At 40.0% G+C, this 23,895-nt stretch overlaps 1 protein-coding gene across 1 annotated transcript; it reads left to right on the forward strand.

Moving 5' to 3' along the window:
* Window positions 1-1,461: 1,461 nt before the first annotated feature.
* PODN (podocan) lies at window positions 1,462-19,807 on the forward strand. The gene is made up of 9 exons (XM_035900207.1): window positions 1,462-1,548; window positions 1,648-1,741; window positions 3,348-3,412; window positions 7,588-7,697; window positions 9,959-10,115; window positions 12,092-12,207; window positions 14,210-14,867; window positions 17,634-17,782; window positions 19,636-19,807. Exons 1-9 carry the CDS (start codon window positions 1,546-1,548, stop codon window positions 19,802-19,804), a joined length of 1,521 nt encoding a protein of 506 aa, XP_035756100.1. The 5' UTR covers window positions 1,462-1,545; the 3' UTR covers window positions 19,805-19,807.
* The last annotated feature ends 4,088 nt before the right edge of the window (window positions 19,808-23,895 follow it).

The raw sequence follows: 23,895 nt of genomic DNA on the forward strand, positions 1-23,895 counted from the left end.
AACCCGGCACCTTTCCACTTCCTGCAGCGGCTCCCCGGCTTGCCGTCGGAAGCAGGAGGTGCAGCAGGCCCCAGCGCTCGCGCTCGCCAAACGCGCCTGGGTGCGGGCGTGAGTTCTCTTCCCCACAGATCCAGGGAGGAAGAACGATAGGAAATGTTTCTCCTTATTCTCTCTCCCAGCCCCAAGTGAAGAATTTTTGTCCAAACTAATAATTACTGTTTCTGCTGAAAACCTTTCATTTTGAGGTGTCTTTCATAAGGAGGGGCTAAATGACTTCATTAATGAGAATTTTTCTGGCAGCACTATGTGTTCGGTTAAAGTGTTGTGAACAGAGTGTACCAGTCCAGCCACAGACCCAACCAGTGTCCCACAGTGCCCCGTCTCTCCCTGCAGCACGTGGACTCGGCAAGGAGCAGGCGTAGCATGGCCGAAGGCATCCATCACGGCGGGCGGTGGCGCCGCCTGTGACGCCCAGAGAGCGGGTGCTGGGCTTGCAGGGCTGCATGCGGCCGGGGGACTCTTGGGTCATTTTACCCGGGAAAGTCACACCTGCAGCAAATGGTTGTGCTGCAGAGACTTCATGCCTTTTTGGGAGTAGGGCGTGTAAGGATATGAGATTCAAGCTTCAGGTAGAAGCAGCAGTCTGCCCTAGACTGTCAGCAGGTTTCCCTGCTCTGCTGTTAATTGATCCCCATGACCAGCGTTTGGGCAGGCATCCTTTCCCTGCTTGTGCTCTGATGGCTGAGGACGTGGGCAGGGCTGGAGCGTGGCAGCCCCCTGGTCATTCCTCCTCCGAGCGGTGGCAGTAGTTCCAGGCTTTTCAGTGCCTCTTTGGCCCTTAGCCAACTGCTTTTTGTTTATTGCTCCCATTTGCCAATTCTCTTCAATGGGTGAATTGCAGATTTTGTTCAGAGCTTTCCATCCAAGTGCGGCATAGTTAGAAAAACGGTAATGTAAGCCGGTACCTTTCTCAGCAGATCTGTCCCGGGCGTGTGCCAGCCATGGCTCCCACCTCTACTGCCAACAGCAGAGAAGTTTTTTGTAGCAGCAGCTGTTGCTTTCTGTGTATTGGCCTGGTTTCCAGCACAGTGGGTCCTTGACTAGTCCCCTAGATGCTAAAACACTAGAATCGCTCATTAATGGTCAAAATGGTAGTCAGCATGTTAATGAAAATCTGATGGCAGTCACCCCTGACAGTAGAACCAGAGGAAGTGAGCCAGGTTTGACTCTCCCTGCTCATGACGATTTGTTTTTAAAACAACACATAAATAACAGAAGTAATAAACTTGGGAATCTGCAGTGCCAACATTGTAGCAAATGCTTTGCTGCAGCTAGGAGGTTTGGCTGAGGCAGATGGATTATAGGCCTTGCCAGGCATTATCACACTCTTTGCGCACTACCAGTGCATAAGCTGGATATTTCTGGAGAGGAGCACAAGCTACAGAACTTGGTTTATGCCTTCAAATGTTGCTGGGTTTGGATGTCTTGGTTTTGAAATCTGAGCTTGGCTCATTACAGAGAGAAGTCTGTTGACAATGGTTTGACATGGTGGGTTCATTTCCAAATTTTATTGGAGTTCACTGTCTGGGTTTATTGGGATCCTGCTTGGATTGCTTTGCTGATGATTAATACTCTCCGTTTTCTTAGAATAACCAGATAGAAGAAATCTTTCCAGAAGAGCTTGCTCGTCTTTACAGACTGGAAACTCTCAATTTGCAGAACAACAGGCTAACTTCAAAAGGTGAGCTGGCAGAGCCGTCAAGTGGACAGAGCCTGTGCCTCCACACTACCAGCTTATGCAGTGAGACCAGTGACAGCCGATAAGGAAAGCTGCAGAGTGATGGATTGACTTGGCTGGAGTGGGTTAGCTATAACCCTCACTCCTTTGGCCATCCCACAGATCATGGAGGCACTTTATCATCTGAAACGTAACACTCAGTGTATAAGAATGCACCCTTACGGAACCAGTGGAGGAGACCTGGCAGCAGCACTGTGTACTGTGGCGTGAGATCTTCTTGTCCAGGAAACTCCCTCCAGTCCCACAGGCACATCAATGCCTTGAGAACCAGAAATGTCTACATGCTGAATGATTTCCTTCTGACTGACCTTGTTTCTTAATCCACTTGTTTGGTTCAGTCTAGTCAGTCAGTGAGTGCAGTTTAGTCCACTTCAGTCCTTGTCGAATTTAATATAAATAACACATATTACAAATAAGGCAGCTTCTGCCCTTCTGAAACTGTTTTGATTTTTGCAGGCAGGTTTTGCTTGTGAAGTCACACACTTGTTAGAGAAACTTGACAAGGGGTTAGTAAGGGAAGCAAAAGAAACAGAGGAATTGGAGTAAATAGTAAGAGAAGAGGATATGCAATACAAAAGGTATAATTGTTAACTTGTGCATCACCCAGTTGCTCTGAATGCTGCTGCTATCCTTTTTCCAGTGATGGAGAACACCCTTTATCGAGAATGTGAGCATATTATGTGTGGGACCCAAAACATAACTCTCTTACATAGCACAAGGAAGGTTGTGCTTAGTAGATTCAGACTGTGACATTATTACCTTGGGGCTTGATGTTTCTTTCACAAGCTTCAGTGCAGCCCTGAGTTTCCAACATGCTTTGACGTGGGAAATAGCTTCACCTTTGACTTATGGTTATCTAAGTGCCAGGTGGAAATGTTATTTGCAGCCTTTCCATTGTGACAGCAATTGTGCTTGTGTGATCAGCTGGATAGGGAGTGATTCAGCTGAAAATTAAAAATTATTGGAGGAGGGTAAGCTGTGAGTTGGATCAGCTCTCTGAGCTGGTTACTGCTTGGCTATCTGGATTGTTGGGGAGCAGAACAAAGGAATGGTTATGACATACGGATACTGGTGTTATTTTGGCAACATCATGGTCATAGATCAGATTGATCTGATCATTAAACAACCTCAGATTATGTCCTTCCAAGAAAAATGATTTGCAGATTCATGAGCAAATGACAAAAGAAACTTCTCAGCATGGTTGCTGCGAGCACTGATAATCAGCCGTACAGCAAGTCTACACAGCTCTGTACCTGACCCTTGCCAGCGAGGCTGGCCACAGGCCTTTCATGCTTAGGGTTTTTAGTGGTCTTCCATTGCTTTTGACAGTCTGGGGTTTTTTTTTTGTTTGTTTGTTTTTTAATTAAAGAAAAAACCCCAAAGACAACAGTAGGTCTGAGTCAGATTGTTTCAGTGGCAATGAAAAATATTTAAATATTTAAATCTCACATTAAAGATATTATGTGAGAGAGAAAGCTACCCTCTAGTATTTTCAGCCAGAGAGGCAGTGAGGTGCCAATGTCACTGATTAGTTGTTCCTGTTTTTAAGGGTTGCCAGAGGAAGCGTTTGAGCATCTGGAGAACCTGAATTACCTGTACCTGGCAAACAATAAGGTAAGAGGCTCACAGGGCTTTCGGAGTTCTTTTCTAATTGGGTTCTGAAAGTTAAACAAGCCAGTCTTCAATTCTTTTAACATACATATCCTACGTAAGTAAAATAGTGCTGAAGTGGTATTCTAATGCATGTTCATCTAAGGTGAAGGCAATGAGTTAGTATGCTAAAAAACTAGAGGGTACACATGCCAGTCTATTTTGAACACGTATTTATTTGTGCAACTGGTGAAAGGTTTCCCTTGTGTGTGCAAGGAGGTACAGACAACCCCTGCATTTATAAATTACCACTCTTTTCAGTAGGCTTTGGATCAGCTGCACACAGAGTTGGTAGTTGCCTGTATGCAAATAAGCTGTGGTGTAATGATGTGAAATGCTGGAAATCTCACCAGATGAGCCTGGTTGAAAAAACTGTGAATAAGCACACCCTAATTCCTGTGTTTGAGCCATCAAGATCTGTAACAAGCTATCCCGTTTTTCCTGACTCATGAGGTTTGATGTGTGTGTGGGATGCCCACACACAGTGAAACTGAGCAAGTAATGAATTTTTTATTTTAGCTGCAGTGGTAGGAACTGAATTTCTTTTTTAATGGAGAAGATCGTAGGTGCTTTCCTATTAATGACCCAAGTTGGATGTCATGACAGAAGCACATCTTTCCTGCCAAGGCTAGGAAATGAAATACCTTCTCACATACCCTTATATCCGTGTGGCTCCCATTATGGCTTTCTTTTTTCCTGGTGATTGTCCACAAATATTTGCTACAGATGGAACTGGGATGCCACAGAAAAATGTTAAAACATCAGGCAGAGCTTCTTTTGTCTACAAAACCCCTTCCCTTCCCTCCCTCCCTCCCTCCTTCTCTCTCTATATATATTTGTATGCATGTCTATATATATTTTTTATTATCCTCTTAAAATCCGTAACCTTTTTATGTTTTGTTTATATACATGAGGCCACATTCAGGTTTCACTCGGGCCAAGATGTATCCAGAATCACTCCATAGATTTCTGTATGGAGTGATTGAGAATAGAACCCATTCCTTAGTACAGTAACATTGTGTTCTTTTCTCCCTTTCAAGCACCATTTCCATATAACAATCTTGGCAGTTAATAACTCCATAAAAAGGAACAAGCCAGACTGTGACTAATATTCCAGAACTTTGCACTCCAATTTTCCCTGTGTGACAAAACAAAGTGTTTGGTTTTTCTGGCTTTACTGCAGAGAGAAAAAGATCCCAAAAGAAAATGCAAACATCAGCGAATGTCAGAACTAGTTATAGTGAGAAGTTGTGGACTCACAAAAATAACACATCTCTTTATAAATCACAAGCCAGGACAAACCAGATTGGCTTCAAACTGCATCCACTCTGCAGCAGGCAACACTGCAGATCAAGTAACTGTGGTGTCTGGAGGAGAGCAAGGATTTGCTGGTAGTTTGCTCCTTGTTTTATGGATTATCTTAATGCTGCTTTATCTTCTGTTGTGATCCCATCAGATGTAGCTAAATAATCTTCTGTTAAACTAGCGTAGTTGGTTGGAGAAAAGAAATATATCAATAGGCTAAAAGCCTTCTGTGGCTTATGAGTAGCAAGAACTTCAATTAAAGAACGGATGCTGTAGTTTCCTTTTTAATTTTTCACTCTCATAATTTGTATCTATCATGTGGTAGCCACAGTAAGCTGGTGATTTGGGTGGTTTGGGTGACAGAAGGTTTTACATTCCTCCGTATTCCCAAAGTGTTATGGGATTCGCTGGGATCCAGTGCTTCTGTTTATATCAAAGCTTGTTATAAGCAAGAAAACTTGTTCCAAAACTGGTAATAACTTTTGTATAATCCTTCTGAGTCTATTGGTTAACTCATTAGTTAACAGTGGAGAAACAGTCTGCCATATGGAAAGGAAGATCCAGCAGTAAAGCTGCAAGAAAATTGAAGCTGGAGAAATTCAGATTGCTTCTTAGCAGGCAATATACTAGACAAAGCTACACAGTTGATTTTATTTTTGCTAACAGTTACAACAACCCAGCATTAATCCTCCAAGCAGTCAACCAATCAATTAGTCTCATGACTAAGTGCTGAAATGCCAAAGCAAAGTCCTCAGCAAGTGAAAACTCCTTTTGGATGAAATTTCTCTTTTTCCTCTTTCTTGTGGTTCTGATGGCTTTCATTTCACGTATCTGAGCCATGCCCTTTGTTTTGTATAAAAGTTATGACCTAATAGACCGTGTTTCAGGAGAAAAGCTTTAATGTGCCACCATGTATGAAAGTGATTAAGTCTATTTCCTGTGTCTGAATTCTCAATATTATGTCATGGTAAAGACTTCTTTCCTTCTGAGGCACTGTCAGCCCGTCCTAGTCAGAGATGAGTGCCTTCATCCACTTTCCTGAAATCATATGCCCCAGGTCAGGAGGCGAGAGATTGTTGGTAAAGCCACAATCAGTACTATGGCAACTGTAGTAATATGTAAAATGCCTATTTCCACTGCTTACATACTATCAGGAAACACTGGTAGGAGTTTCATTTGTGGGAAAGATCTTTCTTGTGTTTGTGACCATTAAACATTTAAGACAGCTTAAGGATGGAGGTTTTGGCACAGGTGAAAATGAAAAACAGTAAATAATACACTTCCATCTTTTAAAAAATAGGACTGTATTATGAGTCCAGTAAATTGCAAGTTCATGGATATAGTCCACCAGTGTACACTTGATAAACTAGTAGAGAGAGATGTAGGCACCCTTTAGGTAAACACATAGTTTAAGGCTTGGGTTAGACAGTTCTCTGGTAAAGTGTTCTCTCACACGTTGTTCATCTTTTAAATATTTTTTGCTTTCCACTATTATTAATAACCAACTGCAGTTTTATTGTAATAAAAATTTGAAAAATGTGGTTTTTCATCATGTGGGTCTTGCTGTGCCTTGCTGGCTATAAGGACTAAGTTCTTTTTCATGCAACAGTGCTGTGAGGAAGAAGCTTTACAGATTCAAAGAATTTCAAGCTAGGAGGCAGATCTCTTTTATTGCCCAGAGTTTCATTGCCCATCCTGATCTCAGCTTTAGATGATAAAAGTTTTCAGTATCTCCCTAGAAAAGATGTTCTCTCCAGAGCCTTTCAGAATGTATATAAACTAGCCTTTCAGAGTGTATATAAAATATTCAGAGTGGTCTCATTAGTATTATAGTTGACATCTGTAACCATGGTGATTGCACCTGCCTACTGCAATTCAATAGTCTTCTGCTTATGTATGCACTCAAGGATCATACCTACTACAGCACCATGTTAAGAATTTATTTCCCGAGGGCTTAAATTTGATGCATAACCAGCCTGTATTCCAGAAAAATGCCCTCCAACCCATATTCTTGATTTCTAGACAAATGACTTTGCTATTAGCAGCCACTCAGTGCACCTAGCTATTGTATTATCTGGATGCTCTGTAAAACTGAGCTTTTTTGATCATTAGTTTTCACCCCACCTATTTTTGTTCAGATGCAGACATTCCTAGCATGAATCACTGATCAAAATAACAATAGGCCAAGAGCAAACACATCAAATCCTATACTTCTCGTCAACTATAAAGTTTTGGAGATAGGACCTTTCTGTATTTTGTTTCTGATACATCACTTGTTCAATGAACAAAGTGTCCTGTACAGTAGGTCTTTGTTTTGAAGTCCCATTTGATATTCCATCATTTGGCTCAGAAGCATCCCTGTCCTTTGAGAACCTGAATCCTCTGTTGAAAAGGTCATTGTAAATGGATGCAATATTGGAACAGGCATATGAAGCGACACCTACCCTCACAATATACTTTCATATGGGAGTAAGTAGTGGGCCACTGTGGGGTGGGTCGGATTTTTTTGGCAGAGAAGACCGGGGAATTAGGAACAATAATAATCAACATGTTTGCTCTCTGAATAATAATTTTTTTATTTCTTCCACCAAAAAGAGACGGGACTCTTCCAACCAAAACAAACATTCACATATCTTAGAGCAAAAGTCTGTCTCCTTCCTGGAGAGATTAGTGAGTGGGGACAATTTGTTTTTGTTCATGCAATCTGCATTCAGTCTCATTTATTTTTGCCTGTTTAGAGAAAATAAATTTGCAAGTGTTTTGTTGCTGGTCTAATACTTGGTTAAAACATTTCTGGCATTTAATTGGAATTCCCCTGTATATTTCTTTTACAGCTAACAGTGGCTCCGAAATTCCTACCAAATACCTTGATCAGTGCAGATTTTGCAGCCAATTATCTCACTAAGATATATGGGCTCACATTTGGACAGAAACCAAACTTGAGGTAAGGGATCGGGAAGTAAAACAATAATAGTGTTCTGCCACTGCTTGGAGGAAGTTGGTAAGTGATAAGAAACTATCGGGCTAATCCATGTTATTGCCTACTTATGTTTTTTGGAAAGAAAGTGACGGTTTGTTATTCTCAGCATGAAAGATCAAAAAATCTCTCAGATGAACACATTCCAAGGGCTTTTACTTGCTGCCAGACACTTTTGCATAGATAAAAATTAAATTGTCTCCATTTTATGTGTGTATCAGTTATGAGCTGAAAGGGACAGCTTTTGTTTCTCAAAATGGAGGTTAACTGTTTAGAAATGCTTGGTTTTATTATAGTCCATTCATTTAGAAACATAGGTCGAGAGTACACTACTCAATGCAGTTGAGTATAACTTAACTATATTAAAGCTAAGCACTTTAGCACCTTCAGAAGTGGTTCATACCCTCAGGTGTGGTTTCAGAGGTCTCTACTTATTTCAGGTTGTGATTTTTCTCATTTAGATCTAGTGCAGTACATTGCCCCATCTCAAATTCAGATGCATGTAGGCCACCTTCTGTGAGATATGGTCTTTTCCAAAGGCATTTTGAATAATCTATATGGACACTGCAGCATCTAAATCCTGCAAAGACATCTCAAACACTGTTGGTAGCAATTTATGCATCCAAGTTTGAAAGTAGTTAATAATAGCTGACTCAGTTGAGCTTCTAGAGCCCAGTCTTGTGACAAACAGAAGAACTCTCTTTCCACTGAACTCGTTGAGAGCTGAAGCTGCTCTGTACTTACTAGGCCTTTAGTTGTGTAGGCTCTGGGTAGCTGAAAAGGCTGAATTGCTCACTGATTTCTGGCAATATCTCATTATGAAAGAAGCTAGATTTATACATTGTTGTTCCTTAATCTGAGTTGCAGAAGCTGCTGTGTTTTGACTTCATATTAAAATTCTTGCACTCTTCTGAAGTGATTTTCACACTTTCCTATACCAACACTATTTTTAATTAGAATAGTAACTCATTGATTTCCAAGATTGCTGATATAAAATCCTAATACATTTGTTGCCCCCAGCAGAGTTCATGGTCTCAGACTGATTATTTGGAAAGCAAGGTTTTTAGAAAGGCAAATATTTGTGAGTTAAAAGTACAGCTGACCATGCAGGGTGAACAATATTTTCAGTGTGGCTCTGAACTCCCTGGAGTGTGTGATCACATGATTGTGTTTCCATACTGAGCCTTTCCTTCCTTCCAGAAAGATGTTGGCAAGTTCTCTGCAACTGGTAGAGAATCCAAGAAGTTAAAAAAGCACACTATGACACTGTGCTCTTTTGCAGTATTAACCTTTCTCTACAGTTTTAGCTGCCTACTGCATCTTGGGATGAACACAGGAAAGGAAGGGGTAAATCAGTAAAAGGAAGTTAGTAAAATCCTATAATGTCTTTTGTTAAAAAGAAGTCAAATGAATTCATTTAGCAGTTAAGCCAATGAAAAGCAGGAATAACTTCATAGGGGTCAACTGTTTGATACAGAATTAAAACCTGTGTAAGAAAGAAATGAATCAATTTTTAAAAATCTGATTGGAGAAACTCTGTGAATATTAAAGATTAAAAGTAAGAAGGGCAAAGGGAAAATAAGAAACCCTCTTTCTCTTGATCCCAAAGGTTCATTAAAAACCAAAATTCTTCCAGACTGAGTAAATCTGCTCTGTCTTGCTGTCTGTACTCTATGCCTTTCTGAGTTCTAGGAATAGGAGAGAAACTGTTTCCTGTGGTATTTCCAGCCTTCATGGGAGCAGAAAGAATGGAGGGGTGAGAGACGGCCCTTTCTTAAGAGATCTACAGGTTGATTTTGCAAGCCCAAGAAGCCCAGATTTTATTCCAAATAGAAGTTAAAATTGGGGGCATTATCTATTAATCAGATATGAGTTCTAACCCTCTTGAGCGAGGCCACCACACCGACATTCTTTGTTACAAAGCACTGCACAGTCCCAGACTTGCACTCAGTTTCTTTTTAAGAAGGTAAGGCTACTTGTGAAATTTGTATTCAAACGCAGGGTTGGATTTTTAATAGACCTAAATTTCAGATAGTATTTGGACCAACCATTTGGTTTTGCATCTATATCCCTTGCTAAATTAAAGGGCACATTTTAAAAACAAAACTAACTGTCTCAAGGAAAGAAAAAAAGATTGAAATATAGTCTTTAAATGGCATTCTCTTGGTAAACAGAAAACCCCAGGTCTCACACTCTATTTAACTTAATCTTTTTTCTCCTTCCAACAGATCTGTCTATCTTCACAACAACAAACTTTCAGATGCTGGGTTACCTGATAATATGTTCAATGGCTCTGATAACGTGGAGATACTCATCATGTCTAGCAATTTCTTGAAGTATGTTCCAAAGAATCTCCCTCCAGCACTATATAAATTACACTTAAAGGTAATGACAACAAGGTTTTGTATTCCTTTACGATTGTGTTGAAGTATTGTGTTTGTATGGGATTCAAACTACACAGCCAAGCCATTTCAGCACACTTGGACATGTTCCCAGGCCCATTGTAAGTCTCATCTGCTATATCCTCAACAGTAGCTGTCTCCTGTGTCCTCACTTTTTTGTTTGTAAGTAACAGTGTGTTTCTGCAAAACACCAAAATGCTCACAGGGGACAAAAACGCTTTTTTGTGTTTTCAGGGGAACGTATTGCAAATGCCTGTGTGGTAGCACTGTTGGTTTCTTCCCTGCCTATAATAATATTAATACATATTAGTACAAGAAGGTAGATCATTCTCCATGGCCTTCCAGTGATTGGTCTCCCAGTTAAGTTTGCCACTGATGATGCTGTTTTTCCTGACAGCTGCTTACCCACTATGTACAGGCTTTGCTCACTAACTCATCTCACATAGACCACTGTTTCCTAGCATCAGTGATTTTTGTTTGCTACTGAGCTGGCAATTCAGACAACACAGAGAAAGTTTGGATCATCTTGACTACTACAGCTTCTCCAGCAACAGTGCAATAGCAGAAGTTGTGCTGTTAACTAGTCTCCAGCATTTTTAATTTCGTGTCATCTGATTTTGTTAAAAACACTTCATCATGTCTGTGCTAGAGGTCTCAGCCTTTTTAACAATGGGAGAGCTGCGGCAGTGGGGAATCCTGGTTCCGCTTACTTCTAGTGTTGACAGTTCCTTGGACGTGTGTAGACTGGAGTCTGTTATCAGCCCCTGGACTTAGGCCGTTCTGTGTTGCCTCCCAGCTTTCTTTTCCCTTGAAGGTTTCACCGCTAATTCCCATTAAAGTCTTCTAGAAAACAGGCTTCTCCAGCTTGAAGAAAAGTAAAGGCAAACAGTCTGATCCTTTAAATTGCTGGAATTTCTCTGCAAAGTGTGAAGTTATGGCATTTTATTGCCATTTATAGGTAATCATTATCTCCCAAAGGCATCTCAGACTTTGAGAAATACACTTTGAACTCGTATCCTTCCCTGCTGTCACCAGTTGTGTTAAGGGCAGAGGAGCTGAAGAGAGAAATGAGCATTTTGTTTTCAAGTGCACTGCCTGTCAGTAGTAACGTTTACCTTGATATTTTGACTGGGAAAAAAACAGGGCAATGAGAAATGAGAGACAGCCAATAGTGGACCAAAAGCGTCCAAAAGGTGTACTTTAGAGGAGACAGATCTTTTTTTTTCTTTCACTGTTCATTGAGACACTCAGCCAAATCTCTCTGTGGTGGTACCCACTTTATATTAGTCAGCACATGAATCTAGTCCAGTCTGCCCATCACATTATTGTGTATATGTGGATTGTGAGAAGTTTAACGAATTCATTATCAGTGTTTTATATATCATTTTATAATTCCTAGTGTTTTATATATTCTTCTGTAATACCTACAGTTACTGTGTGGAATTTAGTTTTATATTTTGTTCACATCTGCCTGCTGGCTACTCCAAAGCCACACTAAGGCAACAGGACTAATTGTTTTGGAATCTACATTGCAGGAACCGTACCTTTTGGAATGCCATGAATGCTGGAAGGATGGCTGGTTCCCAGCTTCCAACCTAATTCTTCTTCATGGTGAAATCTGTCTTATAAAATGCAGAAATTTTGAGCAAACTCCAGAGGTAGTTGCCTAGATTAAATTATATATTTGCAATAGGTTGAAGGACTAAGAATACAAAATAAAACCATCTGGCATGGGGGCAATTTCTAACTCCTTAGCCCAATGATTCCATGGGGAATCAATAAAAATAGGTTTTAATATTTCAGTCTAGTACTTGTATTTATTTCTCAAGCAGAAATGTAATGGCCCCTGAAATAGTTTATGTCTAGTCCTTCTGAAGTTGAATTGCCTGTTGAGCAGAACCTGAATGTCCTATGTCGTTGCATGTCAAATAATGTGCTTTGTGCTTCTGGTGACTCCAGAACAACAAGCTAGAGAAGATTCCCAAAGGAGCCTTCAGTGAACTTACAGGTCTGCGGGAGCTGTATTTACAGAATAACTACTTGACTAATGAAGGAATGGACAATGAAACTTTCTGGTAAGATTTAGATCTGTAGTTTGCATCTCTGTTTGTGTCTGTCTGTCTCTTCTGGTACAGTAGTATATTGACTAAAAAAATTATATCTTAAAAAGTATATTTATGAGAAGCTGCATTTCTCTGCTAAGTCTATATGAAAAGTCTTAGATTCAGATGCTGCCATTCAAAAGCAAAGGTCTGAATGAGAGGTTTGAATTCACACTGCAGGATACTTTTATACAAAACCCACAACACCGAACATCAGACTGCATCACTCCCTGATTGCCACAGACCCGGTCACACCAGGTATTAAGTGCCTTCTGGGAAAGGGCCACCTAGAACGATGTTGAAAGCTGGTCTCTGTTCTTCCAAACCAGTCAAAAGTGAGGTTACTTGGGACTTTCCAGTTTCAAGGAAAGTTCACTGGAAGTTAAGGCCAGACTTTCATCTTCGCTAAGGCCACTTCTGTGTTTCTGTGAAGGTGATTTGAAAGCAGCCACAGATACGCAGTTGTGAATTCATCTGGCACAGCTGTACCTCAGTGCAGATGGATTGCAGGAGTAGGAGGGGATGCAATGGTGCTGCTCAATAGCCAGATGGCTGCAAAAGCTTTGCTACAAACTGGTACAACTGAAATAGCCTTTGGCTGTCCTAAATTTAGCCTGGGGCACAGCAATTCAAGAAGTTAACATTTGTGTCTCTTTTTGTGCTAATTACTGCCCTTGTTCTACCCAAAAATCCAGATCACATAATCTGGCCTGCCCATAACTTAATTCTGTAAACTTTTATGATCTCCAGACATGAAATTGTATCAAACTATGCTTTCCTTTTCCGCATCCCACTCCCAGAAACCCCCCTTAGTAATTTGCCATAACTGTGTTGTGTCCACCTCCAGGTCATGTTGGACATATAATTTCTGTTAAGATTTTGATGATCAGAGTACAGTGGCTATAGGTAAGGCACCAGTCAGTCAGCAGTGGGGGTGGATATTGCTCCTTGCTCTCATGAATACTGTCTGTACAGCACAGCGCAGCGTTATTGAGATGTACCCAAGCTGAGGAAGTGTTACAGCTTGCAGCAATGAAGTGCTTTACCCAGAGAGTATATTTGCTCATTCAGAGCATACTTGGATAGCTGTGAACAGCAGTGTAGTAACCAGTAAGTAATGTCTGTAAGGCATTAGTTCTCACATTTCCTGAAAACTTTCTAGTCATCTGCAGTGGGTTATGTAGTGCCATGCAGATTACAGTCTCATTTGAACTGAGAGACTGACTTGAAATACAAGGGAATAGAGGGCTCCTCAGTCCTGGCATATAATACCATTGATCCACATCCAGTTGGTATAAGTGGCTGGTCTGAGGATTTATTTTAGCTTCAACTGAGTCTGTGGAATCCAGATTCAGTAGCTTACACAAAGCAGCTCTAGCCCTGACTCACTTCCATAACGCTGGAGGGTCAGGAGAAGTTCACTACCTCAGCCTAGGACACTGAATTAGCTTTTCATAAGAGTAATATTTCATCATCTAAAAAGCAGGCCTGCTTTTTAGTTTCAATATACACTTTTAGAGAGACAGAAATTACTCATGCTCAGGCTATGTTTCTGGGAAAAAGAGAGCTAAATTCTGTGTTCTAATGGTGCTCCCATGGCATCTTTCTTGTGGTATTTGTTCACTGAAATTGCTCATGTGTTGCTATCTGTGGTGTCAAAGGAGAGAACAGTAGACTGCAAAGCTTATCTCAGGTCTCAGCCCAGTGGCAGTGTGGATGTCTGTGGACTCTAGCAGGTTCTCTTGCTAGTGTGTCTGGGGAGCAATGGCAGTGCCTAGTCCGAGTCCCTAATGGCAGTATGGGAGCTCCTTGTTTTGCTGTCCACATCAGTCATATCACAAGACAAAAAAGGGCAGTAATGGGAACTGTGCCATTAAGACTCTAAAGCAAAGATTGTAAAATCATAGGGGAAGCTGGTTACCATTTCACCTTGCAGATTCTAAATGAAGAGTGTTTTCTTCCCTGCTTTCCCAAGGAAATTGTCTAGTCTTGAATATCTGGATTTGTCCAGCAATAACCTCTCACAAATTCCAAGTGGTTTACCTCGAAACATTGTCCTCCTCCACCTGGAGAAGAATGCAATTAAGGTGATTGGCAGAGATGTCCTGACCCAAATTAAGAACCTGGAGTACCTTCTGCTCCACAATAACAAATTAAAAGCCCGAGGTATTCACCCGTTAGCCTTCCACGGCTTAAAGAAGCTGCACACTGTCCACCTGTACAACAACATGCTGGAAAGGATTCCCAGTGGGCTGCCCCGGCGAGTGAAAACACTTATGATCCTTCATAACCAGATCTCTGAGATTAACAGGAATGACTTTGCTACCACTTACTTCCTTGAAGAGCTGAACCTGAGCTACAATAAGCTCAAAAGTCCCCAGATCCATCGGGAGGCCTTCCGTAAATTGAGGCAACTGAAGTCCTTGGATCTTTCTGGAAACAATCTCCACACAGTGCCCTTTGGCTTTCCAAAGAACTTGCAGATTCTGAAGCTGAAGGAGAATGAGATAAGCATCATCCCAAGAGGGACTTTGTCTGGGATGACAAAGCTGCGGGAACTGTATTTGAGCAACAATAAACTGAAAGTAAATTCCATTTATTCAAGAGCATGGAGAGAACTCAGCAGTCTCCAGGTAGAAACATCACCTTCTCTAATTGTTTTAGTAATGCTGATGTCCTTGTCTGTCTGCCAAAGCCAATTTGTATATCACCAATACTAGATGCGCTTGGTCCTCATGTTTTGGGCTTGCACTGTAAGTGCTACATGTTGTTTCTAGAGTAGAAATGATGTGCTGTTGTGCCAGAGGTGGGTACTCCCACTGCTGACCAGGGTGGTGGTCCACTGTGTACTGCTAACTCTGGGAAATGTAGAGACATCTTGTTTCTGAACACTAATGGTGTCCTAGAGTTTCAGATAAACATCAGTGAATGTTGTCATTAAAACTGAAATTATGCCTTTCAAATAGCTTGTTTCCCAAAAGATTTAAAATCAGCTCTGAAGAGAGACAGCAGGAGGAAGGAATGCATAAACAAAACCACTCTTAATTCTCAAAGCCCCCACATCAGCTTATAGTCAGACAGGCCAAGCTGCAGGATTTAGCAGCTCAGCTGGCTAAGGCACCTGGAGAGCAGCTAGGAGGTCTGGATTCAATCAGCAGTCTTCTCATTTGCTTAATTGTTGGAGAAAGTTAAACACAAACCATAAGGCAGTCAGGAACAATTGCATTTGTGCTGTGCAAAAAGACCTTTCAGAATTGTTAGACTGGCTGAAGGATTTGTCTACATTTCCTTTTAGGCAACAGCCCGTTTCCTGCAGTAAAAGGTATTACCTATGTCATATGGCAGCCATCTATGATGCATATGGTCAGGTCGCTACAGACAAAGCTTGTACATCTCAGAGCAGATCAGGGATAAGGGTCATGGAGCATATGTTACACTGGCCCCCAGTGTGTTTGCAGACAATCCAAACATTTATCTATGTGTACATATCTCTTTTGGGTGTTTCTGGGAATAAACAATAGATTGTTTTTCAGTTAATGTAAATCAGCAATGCAGCAACAGTATCTGTAGAGCTGTTGGTCTGCATCAGCTGCAGATTTGGTCCATAGCTTTATTATTACATTTTGCATTTGTTTGGTGCCTTGGTGATAGGTGGGTGTGTAGGTGTGTGCATGCATGCAAATCCTAAAATGGAAAGTAGTCTGGAAGGAAGATGCTGTTGCAAATTACAGATGGGAATTGTTTCACTGCAGTAGCTTAATGAAATGTAGGCACTGTCACCTCAGGTTTTTTTTTCAAACACAAACGGGTCATGACACCCATCAGCCAGCTTTACTTATTGGTTGGAATGACAAGCTTTCCTTCTTGAAAAGCCTGATTCGTAGCTACTTCACGTTACTTTTATTTTACTGTCACTCCCTTGTAGTCAATGTCAAGCCACAGAAACATTTTGCTGAATCAAATATTGGCCCTTTAGTTGTACCTACCCTGCAGTTCATGTTAAACAAGGTTAAGATAATAGCACATACTTAAAATTTTGTTAGGCTAAGGGTATATTTTTAGCTGTTGCTTTTTTTTCTGGAACAGCATTACTACTTGTTAATTATTGCCATGATAGGATATATGAATCTTTTTTATCATTAAGGGCTTAACTGTGCAATTGGTTTATGAATTGGTGCACTAGAGTGGATTTGACAAATAACCATCACATAAGATCCTGATCATGCATGTACTTGGCACACGCTTCAGTCCACACTGTTTCCATGGAAATCACTGAAGACTATCTGCAATTGCAAAGCTAGACATTTACATAATTGTTTGCCAGACTGGGATTATGTGGAGAATAAACCCACTGAAAACATGACAATAATTTGCAGAAGTGTAGCTCTGAATACTGTGTAACTAGTATGTCAGCTTGGTGCTGTGAAAATTGTATCATAGAATCATAGTCATAGAATTGTTTAGGTTGGAAAAGACCTTTGAGATCATCAAGTCCAACTGTTAACCTAACACTGCCATTCCAAATGCACAATACAGGATAAAAAACCACTTTGATCCATTTCCTTCCTTGAAATTCATCTGAGAAATGATCATGGCCTTTAGTCCTGATATCTCCATACCTTGGTCCATGTTAGGACCATGTATTTTTACATATCAGTCTAACTAATGTAACCTTAGCTAGTGAAGTGTTTGCAGTAGCAGCAACCAAGGAATTCCCATGCATATTTGAGTCACAGTCTGCTTTTAATTCACTTTAAGCAGGCATGGGCTAAAGCCTAGGGACAGAGATAAAGAAATGTTTGGATTCCTAAACAGAACAGTATGATGTCTCATGTGAAATCATGATGCTAAATGTAAGAGAGCAGAATTGTCATGGCCACACCTACCTTGGTGCAAATTAGAGGTTAAGTAAATTAGTTTATACTACTGTAAATATCACTTCAGTTTTTTACCATGAATGCAAACTGAACCTTTCTGCATGGCTGGCAATTTGCAGTTTCCATTGTACACACAGTGTTTATCTTTTTCCTGACCTCACTAGAAGGGAGAGGATCTGAAGCAGACTCACTAAAGTACCATCTGAAAAATAAAGCCCATTTCCAGATGATTTTCAAACACAACAAATCTGGATAAGCTTTGCATAAACATCTCACTTCTGCACTGTCACCATACTAAGTTTTTTACAAGTGCATACATATAGATATGTATTTTTATAGGCTTGTGTGTATGTGTGTATATATATAAAAACAGTGGATAAATTTCCAAAACGGGGCGAGGAGTGTGCATGTACAGCCATCCTTTGGAAGCTTATTTGCTGTCAAACTTAAATCTCTTTTTGGACTGCTGCTAATATTTAAATACAATTATTTATTTGACCCCTTGTTGTCTCTTCCATGCAGTCACTAGACATGGCTGGCAACCAGCTAACTTCTATCCCATCAGGCCTGCCGGAATCTCTAGAATATCTGTATCTTCAGAACAACAAGATCACAACGGTTTTAGAGAATGCTTTTGAATCCACACCCAAAATAAAGGGGATTTACCTCAGGTAAGGTCAAATTTCCACTTCAACACGCAAGACTTTTTCTTCTTTATCTACTTTATAATTGGTTACTTTTTAGAAAGTATTTAAATTCCTAACTTCCTAAATAATGTTTTATAGCAGTGTATGATGAAACTATGTCTGCCTGCTCAGAAAAGACATGGATACGCATAATATGTTCTGTTTGGAGAGTTGTCCTTTTTGTGCTTACTAGAATGTATAAGACATGTTAGAAATTCTGGGAAATTAATGTCATATTCCAATATACAGCTGTGAGCTAATAGTTTACAGTCCACTTGTAGGACTACAGTTTCGCCTGTGTCTGTTAGCCCTGGATTTTGACACACACCCTCACCCCCCCTCTAGTGAGGCCGGTATGGCTAATCTTGAAGTTGTGCTCATTCCCTTGATAGTTTTGTCAGAAAGAGATGACAAGTCACAACTGCGACAGTTATGCAACTATAGAATGTTTTTCTGGTTTTTTTCCTACTCTGTCAGGTGGATGAGGACCTTGTTTTTATAGGTGACAGACACTGACCTTTTTTACATATAATGTGAAGTCACAGTATTGTAACTGATTTAAGTGAAGTTTTATACCACAAGAAGTGGAGAAAGAATCTGGCCCAGTAATATATTAAATTTTAATCTGGTGGATCATTATTGAAAATATTGCTTAGAAGTAATTTATTAAATCTTACAGAATATTTGATTAAGCTGATCCCATGGATGTGTTCAAAAAGCCTAGGCTGCCTGCTGCATGAGACTAAATAAGGCCTTGTTTTGTCTGTATGCAAATAAACTGTGCTGTAGTTCTGAATAGTTCTGAATCATACCTTTTTGGATGAATGATTCCATACCAAGCAAATAAAATTACAAAGTCTGGTGTAAATTAGAGCAGTCTGTCTATTCAGCTGCTCACATTTATGAGATTTTAGTGAATGCTTGGATGCAAACCAAAAACCACGTACCACATTCTATATTTCTATATAAAAAGAAAAAAGGAATTTGCAAAACTGTTTTGCTAACATATTTAGGAGGCAGCTCCACCCCAGCTAAATTGTGTTTCTTAATGGAAGGCTATTAATCACTGCAATGCTGTGCAACAATAATATACATCTGGAATATTAGGCAGAATGTGATTTTAAGAATGTTCAAAAGTAACAGACCAAGCAGTATATATGAGAGGTTCTTAAATAGCAGATTAGTTTATTTACTTTCTTACAAACCCAAATAACAGATGAAAAAATATTGCATGTTGCTTTGTTTCTAAAGGGATACTTTGTACCAGTGTTTTGAGTTCTGTGGGAGAAGAATTAAACTACCAAGGGGAGACACAGAATCTCATGAAAAAGCAATTTGAAATGTGGGCTGTGGAGCAGATACCTTTCCTCTCTGGGAAGGAGAAAGCAGAATACCAAGAGAAAGAATTTCTGGGGGAGGAATTCCAATATTATGATTTTTTTTCCTTGCAAAATACAAGTATAGAAGGGAGAAGAGCCTGGGGCAGAGAAAAGTAGGAGTTTTTCGAACAGTTGGTCAGTGAACTTGAAATCAATGGGAGATACTTAATGTTTCTCAGTATTTTCCTGCAGGGTCCTTTGTGATGATACAGAGTGCTGTGAGCAAAATTTGTTCAGTCACTGCATTTGCCTGCTTGCTGATCAGTACCTGTTTTCCCTTCTTTTTTCCATCCAGAGGAGTCAGTACTCTTGGAGTGCTGTTGCGAGTCAGTGTAAATTAGAGTACCTTGGGTCAGAGTAACTCTACAGAATGGTTTCCTCCTAGTCTCTTCATTTCTGTGCTGCATATAAAAATGGGCTTATTTTAACAGGAAAGCCTTTTTGCTTGTTTGTTTAAAGGTTTAATAAGATTGCAGTTGGAGCACTGAAGGAAAGTACCTTCCAAAACCTAAAGCACTTACAGGTACTGGATATTGAAGGAAACCTTGAATTCAGCAACAGTTCAAAGAATAAGGATGACTCAGAAGAGGAAATAGAAGATGAGGAAGAGGAAGAAGAACTGAGATAAAATGTCAACTCACACAAGCACATCATGTGGGAGGTAACAACTGTAGTTTAGTTAAATCAAGGACCTGGTTTTCAGATTCTTGTGTAAAAAATTCCAATTTATAAGTATGGTTGAAACATAACAAGTGGGTGTCCGAGCCCTAGACTCAAAGACTTTCACTAAAGTATGACTAGGAATTGCCGAATCAAAAAGGGTTGAAAATACATTATTTTGTAAAATGAAAGAGTCAGTATATATCTGTGTTTTATCAGAGGCAGTGGCTTCTGCTTATGGCCACAGCAGACACAATAGGTTAATATGAAGGTCATTATTTACTAGTTCTGATAAGAGAAAATGAAAAGGTATTTCATGAAATTTTTAAGCAACTGTCTGAAAAGGAAAACAAAGAATGAATTGTGAAGCTTACTGATGCAGAAGACTGTGTGAGATGAAAATGGATTAAAAAACCTAGACAAATTAAAGAAAGATAGACCCCCTAGGTGTCTGTTGAACATGGCATTAAGGTTATGACCTCTAGCACAAGCAGTCCTTAAATCACTGACCAGTTGGAGTGGGAAGATAATACTACACTTGGCATATTTTTTATGGAAAGAATATCTGCTTCAGGTCACTTTTGGAGATGGTATGCAGGACTGGATTGATGCCTGGTCCAGGATAGCCAGTTCTCACAACAGCCCATGCTTTTGCTACTGATAAGTCTTGGTGAGGGTTCATTGCTTACTTCACCCACATTCACTGTAAGGCCTCTGGCCAGTTACAGGTTATGATTGCTGCTGACTTTGATTCCAGGCTGGTAATCTTCAGATTAAGATCTCAGTGTTCCATAAACAATCTGGCCAGCCACTTGATCTCTCTAGTTGAACCTCTTTTTTCAGCTGCAGAAGGAAAGATGAAGGGAGAATGATGTTTGAAGAATATGCATTTTTCCAAAAGAAGAATAGGGATCTGCTTTATGCATCTCTTAAGCATTTATATTGAAAGATGATGAGGTTCAAGACACTACCCTCTACTTTTGGAGATCTAAACTCTAAGACTTGAAAAAAAAATGTTTAGTTTTGTCCCAAATCAACATTTTGTCACGGAGAATGACCCAAGGAAGTGCTAGGAATAGTGCTAATATGCTGAAAAGATGATGGGGCTTGAAAAGGGTAGAAGCTACTTGGAAAGTCAAACATTAGACCTCCTTGCTGGGCTATATGAAAACTTTGTGAGAGAAGAAATAATTTACATCTGCAGATTTAGAGTACATATAACTTCCGAATCAACACATCTCTAGTTTAGTTTGGGGCACGTGTGACATGTCAGCAGGTACTAAGTTTAGCATATTCTGGATTCTCTATTCCATTATGTAATTGATTTTGTTTTTCTGATGTTTTGCAGGAAAGCATATGGAAAATTACATATATGTCTATGTGTATATATATCTATATAGATATACAGAGAACTCTTAGCAAAACGTGCAATGAATTACGCAGAAGCTGTTATGGCACTGGGCCAGGCTCATGGAAGAGAGCGTGTTACAGTGCCTTATTCAGGGAGAGACCCTGAATGCCTTTCCAAAGCTTCCAAATCATCTTATACAAGACCCTGGATCATAAGGGATTGCTCTGGAACTCACAAAAGCTGGCTTTTGTTTCTTCTGTTTCTCTTCCTGCACTGTTTCCATCTGTAATAACAATATGGGACTGTTTTGAACACATGCCTTCAAATGCTGTTTTTGTCACTGCATTTTAAGTGAACCATGTATGCGCTTCTTTTCTTTTCCTCCACCCCAAAGAAGCTATAGTTGATCAGGTGAGATAGATATTTGCAGTAGCTTCATGTGTGGAGCAGTATGTGAGGCATTTTGGTCATCAAGCAGCAGTAATAATTCTGGATGCAACTATTCGTCTGTTATAACAATGTGTATATTTGGATGAGAAAAACAAAGTAAGGCTGGATCCCGTAATATTATATCTCTACTGCCAAAGCCTGCAGTATATGCCTGTTTTAGAAAGGTTTTAAGATAAAACAATTGCTCTTGTGAATATATATAAAAAAATCTGTATGTCTGCCTTCTAGATCTTTGGTAAAGTTTCTGCCTACCTGTTGTTTGCCCGTGTGGCAGTTGTGTGAATGTCTCTGAAGGTATGTCCAGAAGACTGAGTAACAGTATACAGTTTAATATATGTGGTAGAATTTTTCACATACTATGTATCATTCACAATAAGAGGCAGAAGTGAGACTAATGATGCAAAAGAGATACATGAGTGTGGGCTGGTTTAGGAGAAAACTGGTAAGCATCAAGAGAAATGTCTTTGTTTAGTTCAAGTCTGGAGACAGTGCCTGTCATCATACTCAAAGCCCGTTTTACAGTGTTGAGTATTCTCAGCTCCTGTTGAAATCACAGAAAATAAGGAAACCAAGGAAAACATGACTTACAGAGGTTCCTGGATGGCAAGCTGCTTATTTGATTATAATGCCCTTCATCTGAGGTAGCTAATCTGCTTGAGGAAATGATCTTTTCTTTTGAGGATTTCTGATTGAACACGTGTTGTTTTGCATACTGCATTCCAGGATTTACTTGGAAACATGGTTGGCTTAATTTTTTACCATCTGTTTTTCCTGCTGGAGAAGATCTAGTTCCACACTCTCCCTTTGGGTTCCCATAGCACATGACAGTAATTTCAAGCTGATATTTCCTACCTTAGACAATTCAACATGATCATGAATCATAGAAGGAAAGACTGCTTCCTGGAAAAAAAAAAAAGCTTGGCCCTAAAAATTGAAAAAATCCCCACATTTCTGAGTATCAACTATACAGCTGAGCAATCAAATAGCCTTCCAGCTGACTTTTGGGATAGATTTCTGTGTAAAATGTCTACAGAATATAGCTCAAATCAATTAGCTATCTCCAGCAAACCCCGGTGGAAGTTTTGCAAGCCTTTGATGAAACAGACCAATTTATTATACTCCTGAACAAACTGAGAATATGCAGATCTGTACAGTTTTTTTGAGAAATGTTTGATCATCTTTAAACTTTGGTCCCTTACAGTGTGAGAAGTCAGGTGCCCCAGATTCCTTTTGAATCCCTTAGGAGTCTGATGTGGTGATGTGGGAGTGAAGGTACATTTTAGCACCTTGTAGAATCAGGCCCAAAATTTCTGGATGATACATAGACTCTTAAACTTCTTTGCCAAAGGAGACCCACCTACAGTTGAAGCAGCATATCCTGTAGAACCAAGCAGAGTTAGGAAACCCTTTCCCAAGTTTATTTCAAAATAATTGCACACTGAATCTGTCCTGTAAAGGGGACAATGTTTCTCAGCAGCAAAAAACCCAAAACCAAACCCACCACTTCCCCTCAGTAAAAGCCTCAACTGCCCCCAAAAGGGATGTCTTTTGATTGTCACGTGAGAGATTGATGAGGCAGAATCATAGGCTTGATTTCTTGCTTATCTAGTATCATCAGCACCTATGACATTGGACATAAAACTGTCAAACCAAAATGATAGTTTGTTTCTTTCTTTCAAAGGAATAAGAGGCTCCATTAGACATGATAAGGAAGAATCAGGAGTCCATGGGACTAAGCCCACATATTTTTTTAGCTGTGAGTGGTACCTGTAATCCAAAGATCCAACCCAGACCTTGGGTGGAGCAGGACCCAGGAACAGGGTCTAACTTTATTATTTCCTTTAGTGAAAATTACAAGAGTTGGGACATTGGCCTTGCCTTAGGCCACAAATTGGGTGAGAAAGAGAGAAGACAATTGTTTTCATGTAACTTTCTTCTTGTGAATGCCCTGAATTTGGAAAAGAGAAGAATAGAAGGTTTTTGAGGCTGAGATAGATGTATGGATAGTGAAAACTTCAAGTCTAAAACATTCAGTTGGCACCTTTATTCCCAAATATGCATTTGCACATGCTTATTATTCATGCGTGGCCTGTATGCAAACTGAGGCCTGAGTGTATTTGCTGATTTTCTTTTAAAGGCCATGTTTCCTCATTACAGAGGATACTGCACAAAATGGGGGGGAAATGGGATTTTTCTGAGATTGGATACGATATTTCACAGCAACAGGAGTAAAAATGCAGCATGTGAGCTATCAAGGA

The sequence above is a fragment of the Egretta garzetta genome, unplaced genomic scaffold, assembly GCF_000687185.1.
Source record: "Egretta garzetta isolate BGI_Z169 unplaced genomic scaffold, ASM68718v1 scaffold768, whole genome shotgun sequence".
NCBI classification, from domain to species: Eukaryota; Metazoa; Chordata; class Aves; order Pelecaniformes; family Ardeidae; genus Egretta; species Egretta garzetta.